This window comes from Emydura macquarii, unplaced genomic scaffold, assembly GCF_026122565.2.
Source record: "Emydura macquarii macquarii isolate MOO-44397 ecotype Brisbane River unplaced genomic scaffold, CSIRO-AGI_Emac_v2 contig_820, whole genome shotgun sequence".
NCBI lineage: Eukaryota > Metazoa > Chordata > Testudines > Chelidae > Emydura > Emydura macquarii.
This window is the reverse complement of record NW_027130957.1, coordinates 664,109-689,810: the sequence shown is the minus strand read 5'-3', so window position 1 is coordinate 689,810 and position 25,702 is coordinate 664,109. Positions and strand designations below refer to the sequence as shown.

General features: G+C 44.6%; 1 protein-coding gene across 3 annotated transcripts in view; it reads right to left on the bottom strand.

The window, feature by feature from the left end:
• WASF2 (WASP family member 2) overlaps window positions 1–24,474 on the bottom strand; it is a 40,433-nt gene extending 15,959 nt beyond the window's left edge. The window contains exons 1-3 of one of the 3 annotated variants that reach the window (XM_067543286.1): window positions 24,456–24,474; window positions 4,247–4,400; window positions 19–153 (exon numbers count right to left, since the gene is read on the bottom strand). In XM_067543286.1, the coding sequence (XP_067399387.1) occupies window positions 19–153; window positions 4,247–4,376 (265 nt within the window). In that variant the 5' untranslated portion in view covers window positions 4,377–4,400; window positions 24,456–24,474. Of the gene's footprint in view, window positions 1–18; window positions 154–4,246; window positions 4,401–4,925; window positions 5,313–24,018; window positions 24,131–24,455 lie in introns of those variants that run through there. The other 2 variants (XM_067543284.1, XM_067543285.1) reach the window with 2 other exon arrangements.
• Window positions 24,475–25,702: the final 1,228 nt, after the last annotated feature.

Sequence of the window (25,702 nt, the reverse complement as noted above, 5' to 3'; positions counted from 1 at the left end):
TGTGCTCCATTCCATTACCTTCTTCTTCTTTGGGGTCCAGCTGAGTGACTTTGACTTGCAAGCGGTCGACCCTCTCGACTAGAGAGCTCACCCGAAACGCAAAGGTGTTGGCCTGAGTGAACAGCTCTCCAAAAATGTCCTCTGCAAATTTACCTGGAATGTTCAAGGGGCTCTATTACACTTTGAGCTGTATAATACTTTCCACCCCAGCCCTTAATTCTTCAGTTCTCCTGATACCCCCACCACCACAACGAACCAACCTGCTGCTTCTTCCACATCAGCATCAGCAAGCTATTTACTAGCCGTGAACGAGCAAATTCGTTATTTTCAAGTTTGGCAGTGTTGATACCACCCAAGGTATTAGCACAGAGGGCAAGCTGATGCTACTCCAGCTATATGTGACCTTTCCAAGGGATCTTTAAACAACAATGAAGCACATTTCTTAAGTCTTTAATAAAGTAATAAACACAGGTTGACACCAACCAAGTTGACAGCATGCTGTATTAGTCTGCGTCTAATTGGCCTGCAGTTCTTTTAGGGTTATATGATGTTCTGTTTATTATACAAGCAAACATAGCTAGGTTTTATTGCTGTATGGCAAAGGCTCCCAAAATATCAACTACCCTCCTGCAGCAAGACCTCCTCAAGGGTAACTGGCACCTATTTTATTGTTAATTGTATTCTAGAACTATATGGTATATTCAGGTCTTGACCCTAAAGCCTTAGCCACATTCATAGACAAGGGTACCGCCCTTCTAGTTCCTTCAGATGGCAGCACCTGAAAGACTGATGCTTTCAAGAGCAAAAATATAAATAAATCATGATTGCTACTTTCACTGGAGTGTCTTAAATGTGATGTTCCCTCTGTAAAACCTCAGACTGCTCAGTGAAAAACCACGGCAGACATTATTAATTCTTTGTATTGCAGTAGCATCTCCGAGCCTCCACTCATGGACCAGGTGCTCATTGTGCTGGGCATTGTACAAACAAAACAAAAAGAAGGATTGCCAAGTTCTTTGAGGCAGGACTAAATATGAGAGAACAGGTGGATTCAGACAGGTGGGGAACACAAGGAACAATGAGACAATATTGGTCATCACGAGGCAGCTGTCCGATCACACCAGTCACCTAACTACTCCTCCGCCAGAAGCTGCCCTTATCCAGTCTTGTGCAGAATCCTGCCTTTCTAAACATTTATGGCCAAGACTGCCAAAAACAGAAGCCTGAAGTTAAGCTTCTAATAAGTGGCGTGATTTTCAAGAGCACCAAGTAGCCAATAGCTCCCACCGAAGTCAGTGGGGCCTGACAAGTGCTGGGCATTTTTGAAAAATCCTGTTAATCAGTCAGGAGCCTAAAGAAAGATATAACTTTAGAGTTGTGGGGTTTTTTTTAGAATCTTGGCTTGTAACACAAGTCAAATGGGTAAAATTGAAATTGCACTTCCAACAGCTGATTCTAGAAGGAAGGAGGGGAAAAAATATCGGAGTTAGGCCATCATTCAAGTCCAGCTGTCTCCATGACAGCTACGAACACAAGGAGTCTGCGCTTTGAAGCAATACCAAGCTCAAGCTCCTACCCCTGCCGTCATTTCATACCAGTACCATTTTATACTTGATCCGTGTCTCTTCGAGTCCTCAAGCCTAGCCCCGGGGCGATGTTTTCTATGCAGGTTGCATACAATGTGATTCTCCTCCCCCTGCCTGCCTTGGTATATGGGGTTTTAATACAGGGACATTACCTTTGCCCTGCTGACAAGTCCTGTCAGCTTCCCTGTGTTAACTCATAAGAAGATATTCATTCCCCCACAGGAGTCAGACAGATCTCACTGTAACCAGCTTTCATGACGCATCCTCTCTGTTCTACCTCACTGTAAGAGCAACTCACACATTTTACAAAGGATGCCACAATGAAAGGAGAGGGAAGGTTTATCTATAATATAATTTGACAGGCCTCACAGCAATAACCTCATACAACAAGGTTGTTACTTGTTTCTGTTTTAATGAGATTTGGAACCCATTTCTGAATTTCACAAGGACATGGCTACAGACGTTGGGAAAAACTAAACTGTTGTTTTACAGTGCTGAGCAGTACACTTTAAATATACAAAGATGAGATATAAAAACACACTTATGTGCACTAGTCTGTGCGCTTGGGTATACATTTATTCCTCTTATTGCATAATTGTGTCAACGTATGGTTACTGTATAGGATCCAGTATATGCTTTTGTATTTCATGCACATTTTTGGATGGGAGCACAGATTAATTTTCAGGGATTTAGCAGCCTGACTGATTTTACTTCAAGAGCGAAAATTACAATCAAAATTATCTTTATCGTGCACTGGCAAGACGACAGACTGAATGATTTAATAGGTCTTTCCCATTTCTAGCTTCTATGATTCTACAGAATTAACAGAAAAGCACAGCCTGCCTCTATAAAGTACTACTGGCTGTCATAGTAACAAAGGGCAAACTCACTGGAATACGAATGTCGCACAAGTTTTGTGTTGTGTCTTTGTAAAGAGGTTGTGGTATACTAGGCATGGCTGATTATTAATTTGACAGGTCTGCTGTCACTTACTGAACTCTCTTTGGATTACTACAGTATTCAATACATGAGGAAATAGCATATTCCCATTTTCAAAGTAATGTACAGACAACTAGGAGAGCAGCTTGGTCATTTGGGTCTCAACATTCTGCAGTAATTAGCCCAAACACCATAGCATTTACAATTCTGTCTTCAGCCCTGGGGATGCATATAGGAGAAGATGCTCAATTTTATTTCCCTCCCCTCAAATACAAAGTGATGCACATGAGTGTCAATAAGAACAGTCTGTCTCACATGTGCTTCCGCTCCAGCACTCTTGGTTGTGTCTGTGATTGGTCCTCCCTACACCCCAGAGCAAGGCTCCCTTGGTACTCTCCTGATAAAGAAGCCAGGCTGTGATTTGGCTTCCAGCACTTCACTCTCTGTGCTGAGGGATAAGCAGAGGTGCTTTGAATATCGTGAAATGCACAAAGAAGGTCTAAGCCTGAGGGATCTCACTGGTGTTCTGTCACACTAACCCACAGCATGCCTTTTGGTTTTGGATCTGCTTGCTCTCTGTATTCGGGATTTAAAAAGCTTTGCTGTCCTCCCCCTCCTCATTTCACATGCAAAGGATGGATTTTAAGAGAACCCTTATCCTGTGTAACCATCTCAGGAATCACATCGAACTACTGAACAGCGAGGGGCAACTGACAATGGATGGGTAGACTAGTCTTGCCATTACTGTACATTGATATTTTTAGCAACAGAGTTAATGCGAGGCCTGTCAGTATCAGATGATAACCTTGAGGCAGCCCAGGGGTTTTAGTGATAGCGATGTGCTTTCACTACTGGAGAAACAGGCCTGGAATCCTCCCATCCATGTGCATGTTGCACTAGAGAAAGGGTCTATCTTTTGAAGGAAACAAAGATACTTACAAGTGCTAGAGTGAAATTAAACAATATAGGAATCTGTTTATCAAAGCATTTGCAGGTCTCATTTCAAAGCCAATGAAGCAAATATCGAGCAAAGGGAGTTAATCTGAAACCAGAACATTTTAACGGAGAAAAAAAGACGTTGGTACAGGAAGTGATTCTCACCATTTGTTTTTGTTATATAGCTTGGACCCATGTTTTCACTTTGCCCCTCATAAGGCTGTCTGCCCGTTCACTGCAGAGCCAAACCATCAATGGTAACGATTTGTGCCGCTGTACAAACATGCGGCCTGCAAACTCCAATACTCCAGAAGCAATTCTCAGCCTGAACTGGGGACTTTCAGGCTTGCAATGCAATAAACGTAGCATGGGCAAACAGGCCAGATTCTGTGTGTATGTTTTGATTCCCTTTCATTAAAAACTATACACGATAGATGTAACATAGCTGAGCTACAATTAAGAACTCATGCAATTACAGGTGCATTCTCCAACAAAGGCCTGGTCACTCAGAGCCTCCCATTTTACAGCCATGAATCGTGCTCCATCCTTCCATCTACAATTTTGCTGCAGCTCTTCCATTCCCCTCCTCTCCCATTTGCTTTTTGCTGAGGAGGAGGTGGGAGGAGGAGAGGAAATTAGCATTAGAAATTTCTTTGGAAAAATATTTTAGCATTACCCAGGGAAGGCAGATGGGGGAGAAAAAGGAACACAAGAACAGAAAGGGAGCTAAATAAAGAGCACTAACAACTCCTGAGGGTAGCATACAGGCTCGCCGTGGTACTCACTCAGGCTGCCCAGCTGTCGAATGACATTTGCCAGGGTGATGTTGGTCATGCATTCCAGCTCGCTTCTAACACTAGGCAATGTCTGACGGCACAGGTGCCTTGGCTCAATGTTCCTCGTTACTAACGGCATGGTGGACCCGCTTCAGGCAGTGTTCTGAAAGATGAAAAACAACCCAAAAAAGAAACAGGAAAGGATTACTCACCCACAAATTCCAGGCACACCAGGGCCATGATGTTCATTTTTCCTGCTCTGAAACAGCTTTATTTATACGACATCTTTTTTTCCTCCCCACCCTTACAAAACTGGTTCTTTGAAAATAAAGATCCTGCTGTTCTACAGCTAGCAGTGGAGAAACAGAGACCTCTTAGGTCAGGTGTACAGGCAGCAGTGGAAAACTACCCATCTTAACTGAGCAAGGGACTGTTTACATTACTGCAGCTGCTGCACCACACCCTTCCCCTGATGCATCTGCACTGAACAGTCTCATTCCTTCACCAAATATCGCAGAACATCTAGCGACAGCCACTCTGAACCTTTCCTTAGGAACATTTTAACATGTCCATTTTCTAACCAAGGTTAACAGAAGTTAAGCATTTGTGTTATGCCAGGCACACTGATTTGTACAGTCCCTCCCTCCTCCTTTCCCCTTTTCACCAACAGCACAGACAGACGGCTCACATGAGACAACAGGAAGTGCTTGCAGCTGACCAGGAAACTTTCAGGTGACTGTTTCTTATCCTGCAGGCTGTGCCCCTCTTCCCTTGGAAATTCCCTCGTGGCCTATATTTACACACAACTATTGTTTCAGAGTTAGTGGTTTACCACACTGGCAGCTTTATAAGGATATGGGGGTAGAGCTCAACTCTAAAAGAAATCAAAATTGATTTTACTACACACAGCCAGATGCACCTTCCAACCCCAACTTCCCGTTCTTCTAAAATTTACGGAACACAAAAGCTTCTGAAAGTTGTGTGTGTGTCTGTTGCCCACCCAGTACTTTATAACAGCAAAATCTCCACTAACACACCCAAATATTGAAGCAATAGATTAATTCTCTCATACCTCCTACTCGCAAAATAGAATGAAATTTCAATTCCTGAATAACAGAGTACAGCACCAGTAGTTAGATACATCTCCAAAATGTATAACGTGAAAGCAAATATATCCCAACTTCTTGGTTAATTTAAGAAGGAAAACAATCTCTCTCGTAGGTCAGATGGGAAACAATCCTATAGAAGCAGACTGCTCCTTTGTGATGGACATGCTGATCTGCTCAGGCTGGGTGTAAAAATAAAACAGGAAGCTAACAGCTTGGGGAACATGGCTTCCTGTCACCAACAGCAACAAATCAAGAACCATAAAAAAAATCAGCTGTTTGCTCTTGACTTTGAGCCACCCTTTGATAGTCTATGGCAGCTGGCAGCTTATCTTTGAGGTCCAGGAGTCTTTCCTGGATACTGTTCTATCAGGATATTAAGGAGGAGGAGTGGGTATTATCTCGCTAATTACCTCACAAACCAGATTCTGAACTTCCAAATTTGACCCATTCATGCAGAGAAGTTCAAGATCTGGAGCACCGTGGCGTATGCCAGGCCATAGGATGCTATCTTACAGTTCCACCAAACTCCTTTACTTGTCCCTGTGTAACAGAAGATTCCAAAAGACCACAAAACCCTAATTTAAAGTGATGTTGATGATGCGAATCTAAACCAAGACGAGCACGAAAATCGAACAGGACTGAAATCCCTCCTTCTCAGACCTCACTGTAGCCTGGCTATGGTAGAGGCCATCAGGTAGTTAAGTACAAAGTGAGTGAAGGAAGGACCTTCCACCATTAATTCTAAATTCCTTGCATTTTGTGGACTAAAACCAGACCCTTCTAAATTCTTTTGTCATGTTAGGTTTTCATGTTTTAGCTAAACCAGCATTTCCCAGCTTCCCCTGGCTGCACCCCATAACAACAGCCACACCAGCTAATTAAGGTACTAACTAGGTAGTAGCTAACTTGCTCAGCCTTCTCCTGTTTCTCTGGCACTCACTCGTATGAGCACACCTAGGTTGGCCCCAGCTATCTGTGGGCATCCCACCCACTCAGAGCAGGGTGTAACCTTCTGGTGAGTGGGGAAGCCATTGGAGGAGAAACAGCAAGAACAAGAAAATTAAAGACACAGGAAAGATACAGAGAAAAATCAAAGAGGACAAGAAAGAAAACTGACCCTGCCCCTCAAAAAAATATTGTGGCAACTGTGCCAAGATTATGGCACAGAAGGGACATGCGGACCACCTGGGCGGGGGGCGGAGGGGGCACACTCCAACAAAGACCTATCAGGAACCACTGGCTTAGAACTGTGCTGTGCTGTTTAAACCGCTGTGTTTGAACCTAAGGCAAACAGCACTGGCAAAATCACTTTTTACACTGGTGCAGCATATCTACGTTAGGGGCTTGGGAAAAGGGGGAAGATGCAGCATTACTAGAAGGCTGCTGTCACTGGACTCTGCTCAGAGGCCCCAGGTGTCATGTCTGCCTTGTCTCCTGCTAGCAACTGTCTGATAAAGTTGAAGCCCTGAATCTTCTGTCACTGCTGAAAGGGAGAAGGAGAATTCTTTTCTAACTGCCTCCCTCCCCGAACCTACTAGCTACTGCAAGGGCAGTTGGGTGGCTCTCTGCCACATCCTCTGTGCACTGACCCTGTCTTTGAGTGCAAGACACACACAAGACAGCCAGTGTAGATAAAGGTTAAGACAAAAATTTCCCTTTACAACCTAGCTCATACCACCACCAGATATTACAAAATGAATAGTTTAGCCCTTATGGTTGTGAAGACAGCCTTCCTAGTGTTAACTGAAGTAGTATTGCTCTCTTATGAGTCTACCGCAGGCAACTCTAGTGCCCCTGAACTGCTCAGAGCTTACACAAGCTACAGCAATCCTGCCAGTTTTCATCCTTGCTATTCAGAATCCTGTAGGCAGGAGTGAAACTGCCAAGAATGAGATTAACTTCATCCTGCTGCTGCTTGGAAAAAAACTCAGAGGAGCAGCAGAGGCAGGCATTCAAAGACAGGGTGAGGGAATGTTGCAGAGAGCCACGCAACTGCCCGTGCAGTAGCTAGTGGGTTCTGGGGAGGGAGACAGTTAAAAAAGAATTCTCCTTCTTCTTTTCAGCGGGGAGAGAGGATTCAGAGCTTCAGCCACAGACAAGGCAGACATGACACCTGGGGCCTCTGAGCAGGGTCCAATGATAGCAGCCTTCTAGTAATGGCTGCACCCTCTCCCTTTTCCCAGTAGCTGTTGGAGTGCGGTAGCCTCTCAACGGACACTGCATTTGGACATTGGGGCCTCCTCTTTAATATCAGTCTTTGGTTAGGAGGTTTATCCCTCCTGTTATACACCTTGTAAAATTTCCAAGCTCTGTGTATAAATAGATGGGAAAAAGAGAATCATGCAATTGGTAAGAAACAAAGCACAGTATATTTGAGCAAGAGATTTGGGGGGAAGTAGTAAGCAGAGAGAGAAAAGATGAGGGGGAGGAAGTAGAAAAATGCTGAGAAAGGAAGAAAGGTAGACATTAGGGGCTTGCCTACACTGCTCCGCAGTTCAGATGACGCAGGTGCAAAGAGTAGTGCACACCAAAGTGATGCTTTATAACACCCCTGTGTGGATGCCACAGGAGCAAACTAAAAGGTTCCTAGTTTTCATTAACGTAATCGTCTTCAAATCCCCACAGCTCCACACAGGGGAAGTGCAGAGCTGCCTAGACATAACCTAGACAATGCAAGGACAAATGCACCATGATCTAGGGGAAAAAAGAAAACCAGTGAGTGAAGCCAGGAAAGAAAAGGTCTAGTAAAAGTAGAAGCCAGCTAGTAAGTTTTATTCTTAAAAATTCATTAGAGAGTTGAGTTACAATATGCTACAAATAAATACAGGACATACGGACAGTCCACAACTACTTTATTCTTTTATGTTGTAGGGACATGACAGCACAACTATTTTCCACCTGGGCTATTACCACCAGTCACCAGGCTAATAGGTGTCAGGTAAATGTTTCAAGCTTTGTGTGACATATGGATTTAAATATTTCCACTCAAACCAAATGAAATGAGTTGTGAAGTTGAGATGTGATAGCATCTTTGGAGAGCAGAGTCATCAGGATTTGTTATTGAATGTTTGGACTTGGCTATGTTTAAATACTGCAGTTTTCAGTGTCTGCAGCAAAGGTCCCCGAACTGCCCCCAGAGAAATGTTCGGGGGAGAAGGGTTAGCGTGACAGGGCCCAGGCCAGCCACCACGAGGGGTGGAGAGGGAGCTCTGCTCCGACCCCTAGCTCAGCCTTGGCACCTGGTCATGGTCTCAGCTCCCTGCTGCAGCCCTGTTCCCAGCCGCAGTCCCCGGCCCCACTCCCAGCCTCAGCCGTGGGGAGCAGAAGGGCATGGACAGGAGTAAGGGGAGGCACGGGGTAAAAAGTTTGGGAACCACTGGTCTACAGTATTGTACAAAGCCACAAGAATGTTTCATGGCTCTAAAGCACCCACCCACTTCCTGTTGTGAAACGGGGTGTGGCTAAACAAGGCTGCAGCCGGGCCGGAGCAGAGCTTGGGGCAGAACAGGGCTAGGTGACACTCCCGCCCCACCCTGGCCATGCCCCACAACGTTCCTTTGCATCCCCTCAGGGGGCAGGCATGCCCTACAGTCTGGGGATCTCTGACGTAGAGGGACAGCACCACCCAGGCCAAGGAACAAAAGATCAGTGCCCCCGCTGCAGCTCATGGCTGTTCCATGCAACAATATGACTTGGCAGTTTTACATTGCTGCTTGGTTGGGAAAGCTTTAAGCAGCACAGGGACACTGGAGCTATTTGTCTGCAGACTCAGGCAGATAACACTAGCAGTTTACATTCAAAAAATTATCTTCACAACCATAAGCAACAACTTTTGCAAATTAAAAGTGAGAGTCTTTAGAAATCGATGACTTAGGCCAGGGGTTCCCAACCTGCAAGGAGTTCTGCGAGGAGGATCTCCTGTCCCCCTGGCTGCAGCAGGGAAACTGTGAGCCCCACCTGGGTCCCTAGGCAGTGGCTCCCTTCTGCAGTTGGGGGGACAGGAGATCAGTGCTCCCCTCCCTCTGGCTCCAGCAGGGACCCAAAACCTAGGGACTCATGCAGTGCAGCCAAGGGGAGGGGAGCGCTGATCAGGCAACACACTCCGCCTGCGTACTTAGGCAGCAGCTCCCTTCTGCAGCCAGGGGAGGGGAGACACGGGCCACTCTGAAAGACCCCCTGGGCCACTTCTGGCCTTTGCGGGCCATAGGTTGGGAACCACTGACTTAGGCCCTTTCACTTGCATGAGAACTTCCCACTTGATATGTTTTCAAGCCCTGGAAGAGGACACGTGATTGGGATCATCTGGCAACATGATTTCAGAACTAACAACAGAAGTTTCTTCTTCACCGCAAAATCCGGTGAAACTACAGGCTGAACTGTCCAATGGCGACCCTCAACCCTTAGCTTCTTCCCTCCTGCCTCTCCCATAGCTGTAAGCTCTATCACCTCCAGCCATATCGCCAGAATTTGTCATTTTCTTACTCCTTGCTGAAATCTCGGTTTATGCTTTTCTGAGGGCTCATATCTGCTTCTACAATTCCATCACACAGGTTCTTCCTAAAAATCTGCTGAATGCTGCAACAGACTGTTTTCATTCTAGGAAGCTCACACCACCACTCCTGGATTCCTACCAGTCTTCTATCCAGCAGTGACCTCCCATTTTCAAAACTCACTAAATATTTGCTCCATACCATCCCTCATGGTACCTCCCCCAGTTTTCTCACTCCACATCCTCTGGTCTTAACCTCCTCATGTTTCTCCACAGCTGGAGTGCCTCCCTTTTGCTCACAGAGACTGGCCTATCTAGAACTCTAAACTCTAAGCAAGCAGGACTTCTCCTTGAATCAGCTTCTCTCTTTAGCACAAAATTCTTCAACCCAAAACTTGCATCAAGGATATTACAAAAAGATAAGGTAAATTATCTATTTAATATGACAAAAGACCGTAATGGAGAAATGCAACTCCTTATGCTGGCCTCTGCTTATCCACCACATGGAACAGAAAGCAAGCTTAACTTATGGTGAACATCCTACTACTAAGACTTCTGGTCAGTTGGATATTATAAGTATATTGAATTAGTTGACTATGGGTACTCAAATCCTGCAAATTGGGCTCTGCTACTGTAGATCTTATGGGAATCACAGAGTTCTGGATTGAATTCAAGTAGAATTCATTTATTTCAAACAGATGTTGCAAGTCATTTGGACAGAGCTGCACCCATATTTACCATTCAAAAACAAGGCTGGGACGGCAAAACCCATGAGATGGAACTATTGCTATGAACACTAAGGGAAACAGTCTTTGACAAGTATTAAAAAGCAACACAGTGACATTCCAGGATTAATGCATGGTGGATGTGGAGCAAGGGCGTTGCTGAGGAGGCATTCCCCTCAGAGGTCAGTGTTTACTTTGGAGAGGACGTGGTGTATCCCCTAGGATGGGCCTGAGAAGAGGTGGCATTAGAGGTCGTGGTGGACCTGGGAGAGGTGGTCGAGGCAGAGGAGCCATGGGTCGTGGAGGAATTGGTGGCAGAGCTCGTGGCATGGCAGGTCGGGAAAGAGGGGGCTTCGGTGGTCATGGCAGAGGATGAGGAAGAGGGTCTGCACGTCCTGCGTTGACCAAGGAACAACTGGACAACCAATTAGATGCTTACATGTCTAAAACAAAAGGACACCTCAATGCCGAGCTGGATGCTTACATGGCTCAGACAGATCCAGAAACTAACGACTGAAGGTCCTTCTGATGGACTCGCATTGAAGTTATGTGCATGTCAATGCCCATAAGCTAAAAATGGAAAAACCTGATTCATGCTGAAAGGACCTGCAGGAACCGGAGCAGCCCTGTTTTACCAAGAGATCAGATTTTGTGTGTTGCTGTTACGTTTTGATACTATATGTTGTATGAAACCTTTTTTGGACTGGCTTTTATATTTTGTCCTAACTACTCTGAAAATGAGTGTGATAGACCTGTTACAGATACAGCCACTGACATCAGTACTGGTATGCGTGCTCAGCACTCCAGCCAGACTGGGTTGGCACAATACATTCCTTAGTGCTCATGAAGGGAAAATGTTGCAAGTATGCCACAATCTGTGCTTCTCTAGGTGAAGTGCTCATTGGTGCTGAATACAAGCTACGGGATCACATGGTTAAATGTGCCTATTACTCTGGTTTGTTTCAGGATAGGAGTTGATCCCACAGTGTGGCTAAAAGGTAAATTTCTACATTTGCAGTTTTATTGTTGCAATAACTACATGAATTCTGTCAATGAAAAGAAGTCACTGAAATCAAGAACAAAAGCCTCCCTACCATGAAGTTGAGGTGGGAAAGAAAAACCACCACCAGCTGGCAACAAATTACTTATTTTCTTTTCCTGTAAAGTGCTGAGATACCATGGCCATCATGATGGTGTGGAGGAAGAAAGGAGTCTAAAAACAAAGGTCTCACACAACAGAGACACAAGATGTTTCCAAAAAAGTACTTCACCAAGTTTGTTTATAAGATTTTGGGAGCTATTTTCTCATTGATATTTGAATGACTAGCATTGCATTAATGGGAATTACCAATGTAATTCCCCACAGTCAGTACAAGAAGTGACCTTTTGGATTAGAAACCATCTGAGAGCAAATTTTAGCACCAGCAGTAATATCTGCCACAATGTCTGGTGTAACACAGCACCTGAGGGGGACATAACACATTTTTTGGTATCTGCATTTTCAAGTATGTCTGGGTCACTGATAACCCTTCCCCAGCAATCAAATTAAAGTTTCTGCAGCATTGATAGCTACGAATAATCCTCCCAAACACAAAGAGCATAGCAAAGAGGAACTGGTCTCCAGCTAAACTCCTCAGAGAGCAGCCTTTGAGAGTATTAGACACACCAACAGGTTTGCGAATGAGGGAGGAAAGAGATAATCAGATATGAAATTCCCATCAGTATGAAATGAGACTTACCCAATGGCCTGCCAACACAGACTGACCATTTATTCTAGTGTCTCTGACAACTCTTCTTTAAATTTCAAGCTTCTCTCAGCAGTAACTGCTCCCCCATCAAGCTCTAATGGCCAGAGAGACTGGCTTTTGCATAATCTCAAAAGGGGGATGGGGGAGGACAAAGCAGCCAGACACACAGAGAAGGGGGGGAAGGAGACAGAGAAGTCAGCAGAAGATTGTGCTGAGAACTCATGGCAATATCTAAGTGCACAATGTGGCCACAGAGAAGTGGGATGCAGTAATCAGAGATGCTGCTGTTACATGCTACCCTAAGAGCAAAGGCCTACCTAGCAATCAGTACTGCATCTGAGCAACGGGGAGTGAAATTATAGAGGAAACTGCCACAAACTATTCCATTCTGCCAGCTGTAACAAGTATTCAGTCCCAAAAACATGTCAGAGGCTTGTCTGTCATTAGCATCCAAGTCTGCCAGCAGCTATACAAGTCAGCAGTAGACAGCAGCTCAGGACTACTTTCTTTCACAGAGGTCTATTCTCCCCACAAGTCAGAGGATATGTGTGGGTAAAACCCTCATGCATAGGAGAAAACATTCCCCAACATCTCATCGGATACTGAAAGGTCCTGTCCTCCCCCTTACCTGCCATCACACAAAAACTTCCCTGAAGCTGGATCCACACTCATTTGAAGGTTTGGCCAATCAGATAACTGCCCTGAAGATGTATGAACATCAATAAACACAGGGGTCCCATCTCAACTACCACATCAGGAAGTTGATAAGAGGGAAGATCCCTATAGCATTATGAAAGAGGCAGAACTGAAGAAGGTGGTCTAGGAAAACATGGGGATAAGAATAGCTTTGGAGACCCTAAAGATTTTGATCTGCTCCTAAAAACTTAATTGAAATTGTAACAGAAAAAAGTGACTCCAGAAGTAGCATTGTACTTATTGCCTCAAGAACTCCCTATCTAGTTTGCTCAGTTTACAAGCGAGATTTTCTTATTTTAAAGCCGCCAGCCCTTGTAAACCCACCATGGAATCTGAAAGCCAAGCTGTTCTTTTTAATGACTCGTGCCTCATCACACCACCACTCATTGTTTTCCAGGGGATTGCACAGTTGAGTGAGAATCTGGGTCTTCATCTGGGACTTAATGATCAATTCTTATGATGATGAGCAAACCAGAAAAGAATCCAGCTCACTCTCCCATAGCTGAGTTGGCACTACATAGTTAATAGGAATCAAACTGTGTGTCACTAAAGCAAGCAGATATGACCCAATACAAACAGGAAAATCTGTTGAGTGAAAAGCTGGCCCTTCTACACTTAGTTCTACACTTCTACACTTAGTTCTTTTTAGAGCAGAACAATGTTTTCATACATTTAACTGAAAAACAAAACTGGTCACCTGTATGAGACTATTTGGTCCTTGATTAAGCAAATACACAGAACTCATACATTTAAATAAAATTCTAGACTAGTAATGACAAAAGAAAGCCAGTTTAGCACAATTAAAACAATCATCACAGATGTTTGAGTCTCAGAATACAGAACTACTGACACGGATTATCTGCAGAAATCAAAGCTCAACAGCAGAAGGTTTCAAGTCCTTGGCATATAGAGGTACACCAAAAAGATCAGCTGCTTCAGTACTGCAAGCTCTTTGCTGTTGTAGCTTGCAGGGGGGATAGGTGGAGTAGAAGCAGTGAAACTTATTCATTTGAGCTCTTGACTTTCTCTTTTAAGGTTGACTAATTTTGGCCAGCTGCTAGCTTCAAACATGCAAGTAAAGTTTAGATTATTTGGATAATCCAGAAGTATCATCTTGGATTTGCAGATATTACAATTACATGTGTGGAAAGAATGGATCAGGGGACTGATAACAGGATAAATCTTTCATCTCTAGATCTTAGATTCACATTTGGCCAACATCCAGATCTTATATCACTAGCACCTGAAGGCTATTAAATGAGTTGGTTTCAATCCTTTCCCAGTAGATGACAGTCCACAGCACAATGACCACCTCATTCAGCATCTGTGGCAATCTCAGGAGACAGACTAATGACTGAATGGGCCAGGGGGACAATTACTCTGAGCCCAAGAGCAGATCTCTCCAGATCGGGGTTGAGATACATTAAACTGGGGATGAGGTCAGCGTGGAGGAAGCTTGAAGAACTTTCTATGAAGAACCAAAATTGAGGATAAAATGTAAGACATCTCCAGGGCTTTTAATCTGGCACTTTCTAACAGCACTAAATTTACTTAAAATACATGTTTTCTAGTCAACACATCTTCAGTTGGCTTTCTGAATAACTGCTGCATTCCTAACAGTGTCATATTTAACAAAAAAAATTACATTCAAGTCTCATGGTATTGCTACACGAATACCTCCCCAAAACTACAAGCCAACTTCTGCAAATGGTGTCTGTCTGCTAAGAGAAGTGCCACTCACTACATCATTGCAAAGTTGAGTCAGTGCTAATGGGAATAGCATGTTTTCTTCCCCTCCCCCCTGCCACCCTCCTCTAGCCACAAGAGGGGGCATGTGTTCATTACCTTAACGAAACAGTCACCGGGCTCTTATGAGGCACCACCCTCAAATACCACATTAATATATTTTCGTCATATAGCAGAACATTGTAACTGGTGTAAGTAGTTTTTAAAATGACTTATTCATGAAATCTGAGCACGTTTTAAGCCTCTTTTTCTACAAACTTATATCTCATTTGCAGCTGAGACCAACAAACCTTCCCACCCATCCCTTAATATACATTACTCTTTTTTAGCAGTATTGCTAAACTATATTTTATTAGTGAAACAAAGAAGCAGCTCTAACCCTTTTCTGAATAGCTCAGCTCCTCTTTCAGTTTCAACTCATGCCTAGATAAATATATCACAGTGATGAGTGCCCCCGCTCTTCTGCCACACTCGGGGAATACTGGAAAGATAAGTCTTTTCTTAATTATTAAATGTAAATAGCTCATTAAATATAATCCAATTACTTTAATTGTAAGAAAAGGAAGTAATTACAATATGTACATGTATTCTTGCCTGAACAGATTTAATATCTTAAATTAATCTTTGCAGCATTAATATTTTAAGTTAACCTTTGACACTAAAAAATTTGAAGGAGTTGATGTCCTAAATGTTATTTTATGATTATCTATGGGGATTTCACTCATAAGAAACTTTAGAGGAAACAGTAATGATTTCTACATAGAATCAAAATAAAACGTAGATTCCTTGCTATTACAAAAGTTACAGGATATGGTGTTAGAGTCTATAAATGTGCACGTGCTTACCTTTACTACTGCACATAATCCCACCGAATCTTCCTCCAAGCTAACAGTACATACGGGATGGGGAGTTCCAATTGGGTGAGTTTACAACTTGAACCAGACCAGTAAACAACAGAGCTTCCATTACTGCCCTGGGGAGTCTATCATCTAAGTGAAAATCTCCCCCCAGTATGGAGTTCTAGCATAGGTTTTGTACAAGCACCCAGCCCAAACTGTCCTTTGTTTGTTCTCATTCCTACCCCTACCCATTGCACCGTGCCAGACCATTCTTCGCTCTCCTTGGTGTTCACGCTTTTCAGATCCTCAATCTAAGTCCCCTTAATATCTGGCCAAGATTTATTTTGTTCTTTCCTCATCTATAGTTATTATTCACCCCCCAGATTTATATACTAGAACAGTATCTTCAGGGTGGGGGCTACCAGGGTAAGGGCTCCATTAGTCTTTTTGTAAAGAGTCTAATATATTTAGCAGCCACAAGATAATGCTAGAAGGAACCAAAATGTAACCCCTCCTCCACGGGACAACAACAGTGCGTTCAGCCCTTGCCTCTCTCCTTGTACAACTGAGCAGCAGCCAGTCTACTCAGGCCTGGTCCTCACTACATAAAATAGTTCACTCAAGTCAAAATCCAAGACAAAGCAGTTTGTAGTTTTCACAAGATTTTGCAAGTCGAGCAGAGTAGTCTCTAACTCAACCTCACTAACTACAAATTGTCTTTTCTTCTCTGTGTCTTCTCTTGAGTTCAGAACGTATTTTTTTCTGTAGTGAAGACAAGGCCTGAGGTATGAGCGAGCAGCCCCCCGGTTTAACTGTTGGCAGGTATTCTCAATGAAGAGACCTTGATTCTGGAATTTACTTTCTCCCTTGGTCTACAAGAGACCAGATTTAATGGACTTTAGAGATGCTAGCAAGACCCAATTGTTTTAATCAGGCTTTCTTGGTTTGGGAAGATAGGCAAGTGTTGATTAGGATTCAGCGGTAGATGATGGTGGAATCTGCTGCAGACAATGGGGCAATTTTTTTTTGTTTTAACTATAGTTTAATTTTTGTATGCGCTGAGACTATCAGTTAGGACACTTAAGACACTTAAATAAAGCGCAGCCCTTTCGGAGTTCTGCACCATTAATCCTTGAGAGTCAGAACTATTTTCTAAAAGTGGTTGAAACAATGATTTCATAGAACTGATATTTTCACAAGGAAGAGAGAATAATACATTGTATTAGGGTTGTTACTGATCCGAATCTTTAGATACAAGATGATCACGGCTCACCACATATTCCATCCTATAAAGCTGATTTATGAAAACCTCTCATGTAAAGCCAGACCCTAGAAGCAACGTCCTTGACGCAAGACTGAATTATTAATAGAGACCAAAATGCTATTTTGTACAAATCGGTTGATTACATGGTTTTTAATTTAGCCTCCAAAGAGGAAGTGGCCAGTTAGTTTATGATGTTCTGGACAGAAGATAAAGGTTTTACACAAGCCGTATTTATAGTTAGTGTCTTCCTGCAGCAGAGGCTCAGACCAGCAGCTGTTGGTATTGAAAGGACAGGATTTGGGGAGGGGGATGGGAGTGTAGTTCTCCCTTCTATTTGCAGCTATAAGACCAAAGGCAAGAGTGTGTGGGTTTTTCCCTTACTATGCACAAAAGCAGAGTGTATGCAAAGCGGACTTTCACTTCCGCTCTGGCAGCACCAGCAACTCCAGACACTTTTTGCTAGGCTAAGGGGTAGCCATGGAACTTTCACCCATTCATTCACCTGCATTGCCATTTCCCCTCCCTAACAATTAAGTCCTATTTTTTGCACTCCATGCATGAATTGCAGCTACACTAATACATCAGACATTGCGGCTGATAGCTTCTTCTGAATGCCACTTAAAGCCTCCCAGTGAAGAGCTGCTTGAAAGCAAAGCCTCACTCATTCTCCAAGCAAAAGAAAAGAACTTAGCTACACAGAGACTTGAAGCAAGACTCTTAAAAAGTAGAAAAAGGAAGGCAGTGAAAGAGGAAACATGAGAAATGAAACACACTCAGTCCTGTTCTGGTATAGGCAAACAAAATGCTTAGCAAAGCTATACAGTATGTGAACAATTAATGCAGAACTGCTATGAAAAGAGTGACATCAAACCCACTGGCAGTCACAAAACAGAATCAAGATTCCTATTAGAAATTCTAAACAGTCCAGTCATGGAGGAGTCAGAACCAAAAATACCGCCGTGTTTTTCCACTACAGAGTATCTTAGTAGGATAGGAAGGGGGCAGGGAATATTCTTCTCCCTTCAGCACGTCTCTTCTATCTAGGTACTCAGAGCATACTCATCTTTACCTTCAGCAATGAAGCCTTTTCTAGGCATCACAAAGAGGCACAGCTCATGGTTCCCATAACAATCTTACATGCTGCATTTCATCCATCTTTCTCATCTTGCTTTACAAAAGGAAGGTAAGAACCATTAATCCAGTTCTACAGAAGCGTAAACTGAGGCACAGGGCAGTTAAGTTTCTTGTCTAAATCATAGCAAGTGTTAGTGGCTGAGCTGCACACAGAACCTTGGTTCCAGGCCTGTTCCCTAACCATCTGTCCTGAAATAAGGACATTTCCATCACAAGTCAATTTGTACTGAGAAAAGGAAGGTCTTCATTTCATGGAGCAAGTGTTCAAACAGATACAGTATTTCCTTGTCTGGATTGCAGTGTAACGTTTTCCCACATTAAATCAGCACTTTCCAAGAAAAAAGTATCTGTCTATATGAAACAGCATAAAATACAAGGAAAAGAGCAACTATCGCTAAATGTTTTCCAATAAAAAGAAATAAACCAGAATTCATTTATATTCTTACAGCAACATAAAAATGGATTCATTTTAGCAAGAAACTCCTTTATACATGTTCCACTCCATTCTCTATTGTGTGCTATCTCCAAGCGTGACAGTGGATAACCTTCAAAATAACAAGTCACACATGATCTCAGAACAACAGTCTAGTAGAGGAGTGGGCAAACTACTGGCCATGGGCTGCATACGGCTCATCTGAACTTTTCATCAGGCCCTCCAGCTCAACCAGTAGTCCACAGAAAGGTTGCAGAACAAGCTGTGCGGAGCGACAGCAGCCGCTCCCCAGCCCAGCCCCGTATCTTATCTTCCCCCCTGCCCCGCTCCCACCATGTGGGCCCAGCAGCGCCCTGGCTGGAGTGCGGCGGCTGCTCCCCACTCCCAGCCTCGACGACCCCCCCTCCCCTGTACCCTTCTCCTACCACATGGGCCCAGTGGCACCCTGACTAGAGCTGCTCCCAGCCCCAAGCAGCGCCATGCCATCTGGGAAAGTCACTTCACTGCCCCATGCCTCAGTTTCCCCATTTGTAAAATGACAATAATGATCCTGGATACTGACTTCCTTTGTAAAGCACTCTGAGATCTACTGATGAAAAGCACTATGTACAAAGAACTGGGTATTATTATTAGGTTCATCTTACACATCTGCAAACACCAGTTTCTGTTGCCAGCTCTAACAACAGCAAAGACTACAAGGTCCCTTACAGAGAAGTCCATCAGCAAACTCCTTATGTAGGACATGCATTGGGAAAGTCCGTGCTCCCATGACTCAATCAATGGCAATAGTATACCAGAAAGCTTTACTACAATTTCAAGAATCAGAGGTAGGAACTTGGAACTATTTTTTAGCTTTATTACTACAAATGTGAATTTTGCATTTGAGTGTGATTAACTATGTGCAGCCTACAGACCGCATCTATGAACAAAACACAACCCAACTTCATGTTTCAGCTCTTTTGGGAGGAGGAAAAAGGGAAGAGAGTACTCTTTCACCCTCCACCCACAAGTGAAAAAAACTAAAAAGCTCCCAAAGAAATAAGAATCTTGTATAAATATTGGTGAGGCCATCATCCTGTAAATATCTAGACAAAGCCCTTATGAGCCTCCCCTATATGCCGTCATTTGTAGCACACCGGATCAGCAGCATCGGAGGGAAATAGCCACTCCCAAGAAAAGAAAATACACCATGCATTTTTCTTTATCAAGCAGAGTTGCAGAAACTCTGAGAGGAAGTAAACTTCAACAGGGTAGTTCTGTTCTCAGCAGTCATTTGCTTATGAGCCATCAACAGTTCCTACACAGAACTTTTTCACCTAAATAGCTAACGAGGCACTTGCAATGTGAGTGCAAGGGCCTGATCCTGCAATATTTATTATTGGGCATAGTGAATTAAAAACAAGGGGACCATTCAAAGTAGTAAGCAGAGTGCCTTAAGTGCCTCTCCGCTGGAGAACAGTTGCATTTGGTCCACATAACTAAAGAGTTGAGACAATGAAGGGGCCAAAGACTGACTTTCATAGCTGTTATGTGCAAAGGACCACAATATTGGGCCTTTGGTGCATCATCTGCCACCCCATCCCCTCAAGTCAGCTGTAGTTCTCAGACTTGCTACCTGAGGGACATGCTACAGATTTTACTTCTAGTTGTTCTAGTGTTTTGCACACTTATATGATGCCTGTAAGAACGCTGTAAGACAAAAAATAAACGCCGAGCCTTTGGCCAGAGCTTATTTTTGGCCAGTTTTATTCCTGAAGAAAATACTTTCACTTTTAGCAAAATAGGCTTTCAGAATTCTAGTGTCTTATGTACAGAGACACAAGAAAGCGTAAAAACTTTTCCCTGAACCATGCAAACAAGAGACAGGAAAACACCTATAAGATCCTACTTGTCTATTCACTTTCTGGTCTGCACAGAATTGTTCCTTACTGAGTGTTCCACTGTGTTTTGCCCAGTCCTCGGTGCCTGTATTATGTCTAATTAAAACACAATGGAAACCTTAATTTGAAAGAGTAAGATACAAACCTGAGTCCAAAAGGCCTATGTGAAAAGGGTACTAGAATGATTAAAACCCAGACTTTTATGTGTAACTCGATCTACTGTACAACAAGCTGTCAATCGAAACCTAATTTTTGTGGCAAGACTAACCCCAATGAATTTCCCCAGGGATTTGGATGAGGGATCAGTAGAGCTGGACTCATCACCATAACTGGATTTAAACAGGGCAAACTTCAGAAGACAATCTGTCCATGCATACCACACATTTACCTAAGCTTTGTTATGAATGAATCAATTCCTCCTAAACCAAGCTCTGAAGAATCAGTCACATTTAAAATATGCCAGAAAATTGGTTTGGTATTTATACGTCAGATTTTTTTTTTTTTAATGATATCTGTCAACCAATGAGTCATTGATCACAAGAAGTGCTCTGAACTATAAACTTAAAAATACACTTTGTCTATTTGGTATGCTATACAGTTCTTAGTGAAGTTGGTATAAAATTCTGCTTAACAGAACATTATTAGTTACTCACTCCTAAAGTCTCCAATAATGACAGCTCTGCATCTCTCAACAGTTCCAAGGCTCCTTCCTTACTAAGTCACTAGTTTGTTTTATTTTTAAAATGAAGCATTTCAGATAAAGTAGTACATTTTGTATCAGTTCTACTGCCTGCCTTATTCCAGCTCTCTTCAACCCTTATTCTCTCACTTCTTTCCACTATTATGGGTTGTATCATACACACTTCTGTAAGTCAGGGCTTGAAAAGTTCACCAGAAACCTAACAGTCAAAACCAAAAATGCAAGGTTGGTGGAGGTCCACCAGTGTGGCAAATGGACAACTTAGCTTTCCCAAACAATGGCTGAGTTGTTAGTTTCACTGCTGTTCACAAGGTTCTAAAGAAAAATAGTGAAACCAACCAAGGTCTTGTTAATTTTACCATGCAGGTGCTTGGAAAGAGTCTGGCAAAAGTACTAGAACCATCTGTTGGTGCGCAAACTCAGGAAGAGGTCAACAAAAAGGTTGACAATCAGTTCACGCTTAGAAGGTTATCTTCTTGTAACCCACATCCATTTAGTGTGGCACTCCGTCCCCATCTAGTGTTGGCTGGCCTACGTATTGAGGTTGATGATCCTGCTACAGCTTTGACCAAGAGGATCTTTAAGCTCAAGTAGTAGAAGATCATGTTTTAAGATCCAGAGGTCAATCACTGCTGTTGACAACACTTCCAGGGGAGCGGTATTACAGGTGGTGGTTTGCATGAGGATTTGGGTGGACTTTGTTGTGAAGCTTTGGACGAGCTTCCCCAAATCAGGGTTTTACATTTTTTTATTAAAAAAGATAAAAAGATAAAAACAAATTCTGCAAACGTGTCAGCCTACCTTAATTAGCCAGATACAGCTTCGAACTTAGGCATGAGTCAGTGAATGGATTTTCAAAGTCATGCTATTAATATCTATCTTTCCAATTTGTAAATATTATATAAGTCTGTAAAAGATTTTAGCAATATGTTTTTACAAGAGGCCCAGTATAAAGTTTAACAGAAACTTAAGACAAAAACCCCATACAAAAGTCAAAATAAAATAAATTGATACTGTTCAGTAGAAATTTTGTAAGTCATAACAGACATTTTCATTCCAATGGATTTTAATAGCTTTTAACATCAGCTCTGTAGACATTTAAAACTGGGGCAAGAAATTCATGGCGATTTTCCTTCCTCATTTGGCAATCAGTGTGTGTATGAGTGCACTATAGGGCAAAACAGCTTGTCTCATTTCTACTGCAAGGTACCACCCTCATTCTCAGCTGCTCTTCCACATTTTTCACTTTCAACTTTTCCTTCTCATAGGACTGCCCACTCTTCTGGGTGCCTTATCAATGAAAGGACCACAGAGGGCTTTATAAAACTACAGCCCTGTCTAAACCAGGAACATTTTCTAAGAGTTCCCCACCACTGATAGTATCAGTTCTGCTCCACTCATCTTTGCAATGTTGGATGCCTTAAAATAGACAGACTACCAACATTTTTAACATCACATTGATCAGATCTGCTCTTTGCAGAGTTATATAACATGATGTTAAGAATGCCGATGGCCCCATCAGCACTAGGACTCTCAGTGTTAGCAACATTGAGGTAACTAAATCAGTGTTGGCACCCATGAAAACTTTTAGGAAATTTCCCTATTGTAGAGAGTATCTTTAGATCAAATTGTGACTAGTACAGGGGCATTGTTGTAACTACCCTGCTCCAAAAGGTATAATACTGTTCCTGAAGAAGCAGCTTTAATGCAGGCCTACATGCTAGTTCACAGCAACTTGAAGAATATCCCCAAACACACTATTCCTCTTCAGAGGAGAACTAAACTGTGTGGAAGTCACAGTTTGGTCAACTGATCTAACTACCCCACCATGTCCTGCTACATCCTCCTAAGCCTCCTCTCATAGAGACCCTGAGGAATCAGTATTGGGAAAGATATTTTCCAACATGTATTGCAGCAACTACAGGATCACAGTTCAATCTGTGTCAAACACTATAGGTATATGCACACAGTACTCCACTAATTGGGAGTCTACACGTACATATTCTCATATATCAAAATATAAGACACACGGAGAGAAGAATCAATTCTTCCACCACCAAAATGCAGCCACCTCTGGGGTGAGAAGGAAGCAATCAGGCAAACAACAGTTTCATAACTGCTCCACAACTCCACTCACAAAAACTTGCACCAACAAAAGCAGCCAGCTGCACAAACAGGCAAACTTTTCACATGAGCAAGCGTGCATGTTGAGAAGGTCTGCAGGCACCTTTAAGGGGATTCTTTGAAAACCCAGCAGCCAAGCATATCACAAGCCTGCAAAGGAAAATCTTCCACCAGAGCCCAGTAAATAAATAAATAAATAAATAAAAAGCTCACAGGCCATCTACCTACTTCAAGGTGCTACACAAAACCCATCGCCCTATTATGATTTGCATGGGAGGCACTTAGATATCTACACAGCAGGGCCCCTAATGGACTTCAGCATAGGCTCTGCCACGCTTTGCCCTGCTCTGGTTATAGGGGAAAGATAGCAAAGCCCTTTACAAGCTTGGCAGCTGGGTATCCCCTCCTTTCCAGCCCCAGAGACAGCCCCCGCCCAGGGGGTGCCCACGCCCTTCCAGCCCCCGCCCAGGGGGTGCCCCCGCCCCTCCGGCCCCAGCCCTTCCAGCCCCAGCCCAGGGGGTGCCCCTTCCCCCCGCCCAGGGCCCATTAATTTGGCAGCCACAATTAGAGACTCTGTGGAAGCGTCACCCCAAGTTAAGACGCCCCAAGGCGGGGTGTGGGGGGAGGAAACAGCCAGCCCGGCTCCCTTCCTCCACACAGGCGCACCCCGCGGAGCGGGCAGGCCGGGCCCCCCCAGGCCAGGCGGGGAAGAGCCCTGGGGGAGGGCGGGGGGCCCGGCTAGGCAGCGGGACCCTGGCTCACTATGTGGCAGGAAGCAGGGCCCGCCCCACCCGCACAGCTCCCTATTTGGCAGGAGCCTGGCAGCCGCCCCCAGGTCAAGGGCCAGCCGGGGAGATGGGCGTCGCTCCCTGCGCGCCCGCTCCCCTCACTCACCCGCCTAGGCGGCCTCCGCCTTCCTCTCCGACTTTCTCCGCTCACTACCAGCGGGGCGAGCGGCCCCTACGGTCCACCATTCCACAACTCCTCCCTCCCCGCCCTGACTGAAGCTCGCCCCGCCTCCTCGGCCGCCGGTCCGCTGCCCAATTGGCTCACCCCCTCGGCCCTCCGGCAGCTGATTGGTTCTCTCGCCGCGCCTGTCAAGCTTGCTACGCAACTTGCGTGCGCTCCTAGGGCAGTACAAGGACCCCACCCAAACAGACACCGCAAAGAGAGTAAACAAGGTGGAACGAGCCATATGAGGGCTGGGGGGGGACACACCATTGGATTAAACTGAACAAGATTTCCAGGAGGTCAATCAAATGTTTTCAATTGACGCGATATTTTAAAGATATTTTACGGTGATTAGGAACGGTTGTAAAATATTCTGATACCTGATTATTTTAGGAAATGCTTTCCCCTTCCTGGACTCCTCCTATTACTGCACTTGGTCTTGCCCTTCTCCTCTATGGTCTGATGCGCTCCAAGGAAGGTTCCACCTGGAGGAGTGGGGGTGTCATATCAGCATGAGTGACCCATTTGAGAAAGAGAAACGGGGGGGGCGGGGGAGGAGAGATTAGAGGAGGAGAGATTTGGGGGGGGAAAGGAGGGGGAGATGGAAAGGGCAGGAGGAGGCAGGGCAGGGCAGGTGGAGGAGGAGGAGGAAGCAGAGGAGGAAGGGCAGAGCAGAGCAGGTGGAGGAGGAGGAGGAGGAAGGGCAGGGCAGGTAGAGGAGGAGGAGGCAGAGGAGGAAGGGCAGGGCAGGGCAGGTGGAGGAGGAGGAGGTCGAGGAGGAGCACGGTTCTGGCGGGCTGGATTACATGCAGGAGGAGCCCCTCGTTCTCCTTGCTGTCTCAATAACCCAAAGCTCTTCCAGCCAGAGAGCGGCCGACCAGGCCCTGGGGGGAGGTGGAGAGGCTACTGCCAGGGAACAGGCACGGAGGACAGCCTTCTCGACCTGGGTTGGGAATAACGCCTCTCCTTCCTGGGAGACTGGGGGCCTCCCTTCTGCCCGTTGCCTGCGGTGGACCCTGCAGATGGAGAAGAGGCCTGAGCTGAGATAGGGCCCAGTCAGAGATGGGGGGAGCCAGGGAGACTGCAGCGAATGGGGAGAGCCTGGGCAGTGGGGAGCCACGGGGAAGGTCCTGGCCGAGATGAGGGAGCAGGAGGCGGTCCTGGCAGAGATGAGGAAAGCCCTACAATAGATGATGAGGAAGCAGGAAGCGTTGGGGCAGGCCCACCAAAAAATGGAGGAGGACCTGGGGGAGATAAAGAGGGTTTAGGAGAAGACGTGGTGTTAAGAGGGATGGCCATACAAGAGAGGGAAAGGACCTGGTCTCTAGCACAAATGGAGATGGCCCTACAGGGAGCATGGAGGAATCTGGGGGAGGCAGGGAAGGAGTTACAAGAATTAGGGGGGACCCTGGTGGAAGGAGGTGCTGGGAATACCACAAAGGATGAGGCTTGATGATGACTGAGCAGGCCATGGCAAAGATAGAGGAGCCTGTAGGATTTTGGAAGGGCTTAGGTAGTCACGGGAAGGTGCTGTTAATGCTGGGAAGGAGGTGACAGCCTTTTTGGTGGCCATCTGCCCCCTCCATTGCCCTTTCCCCGGGGGAGCTTTCTCCAGCTCTCTCCCTCC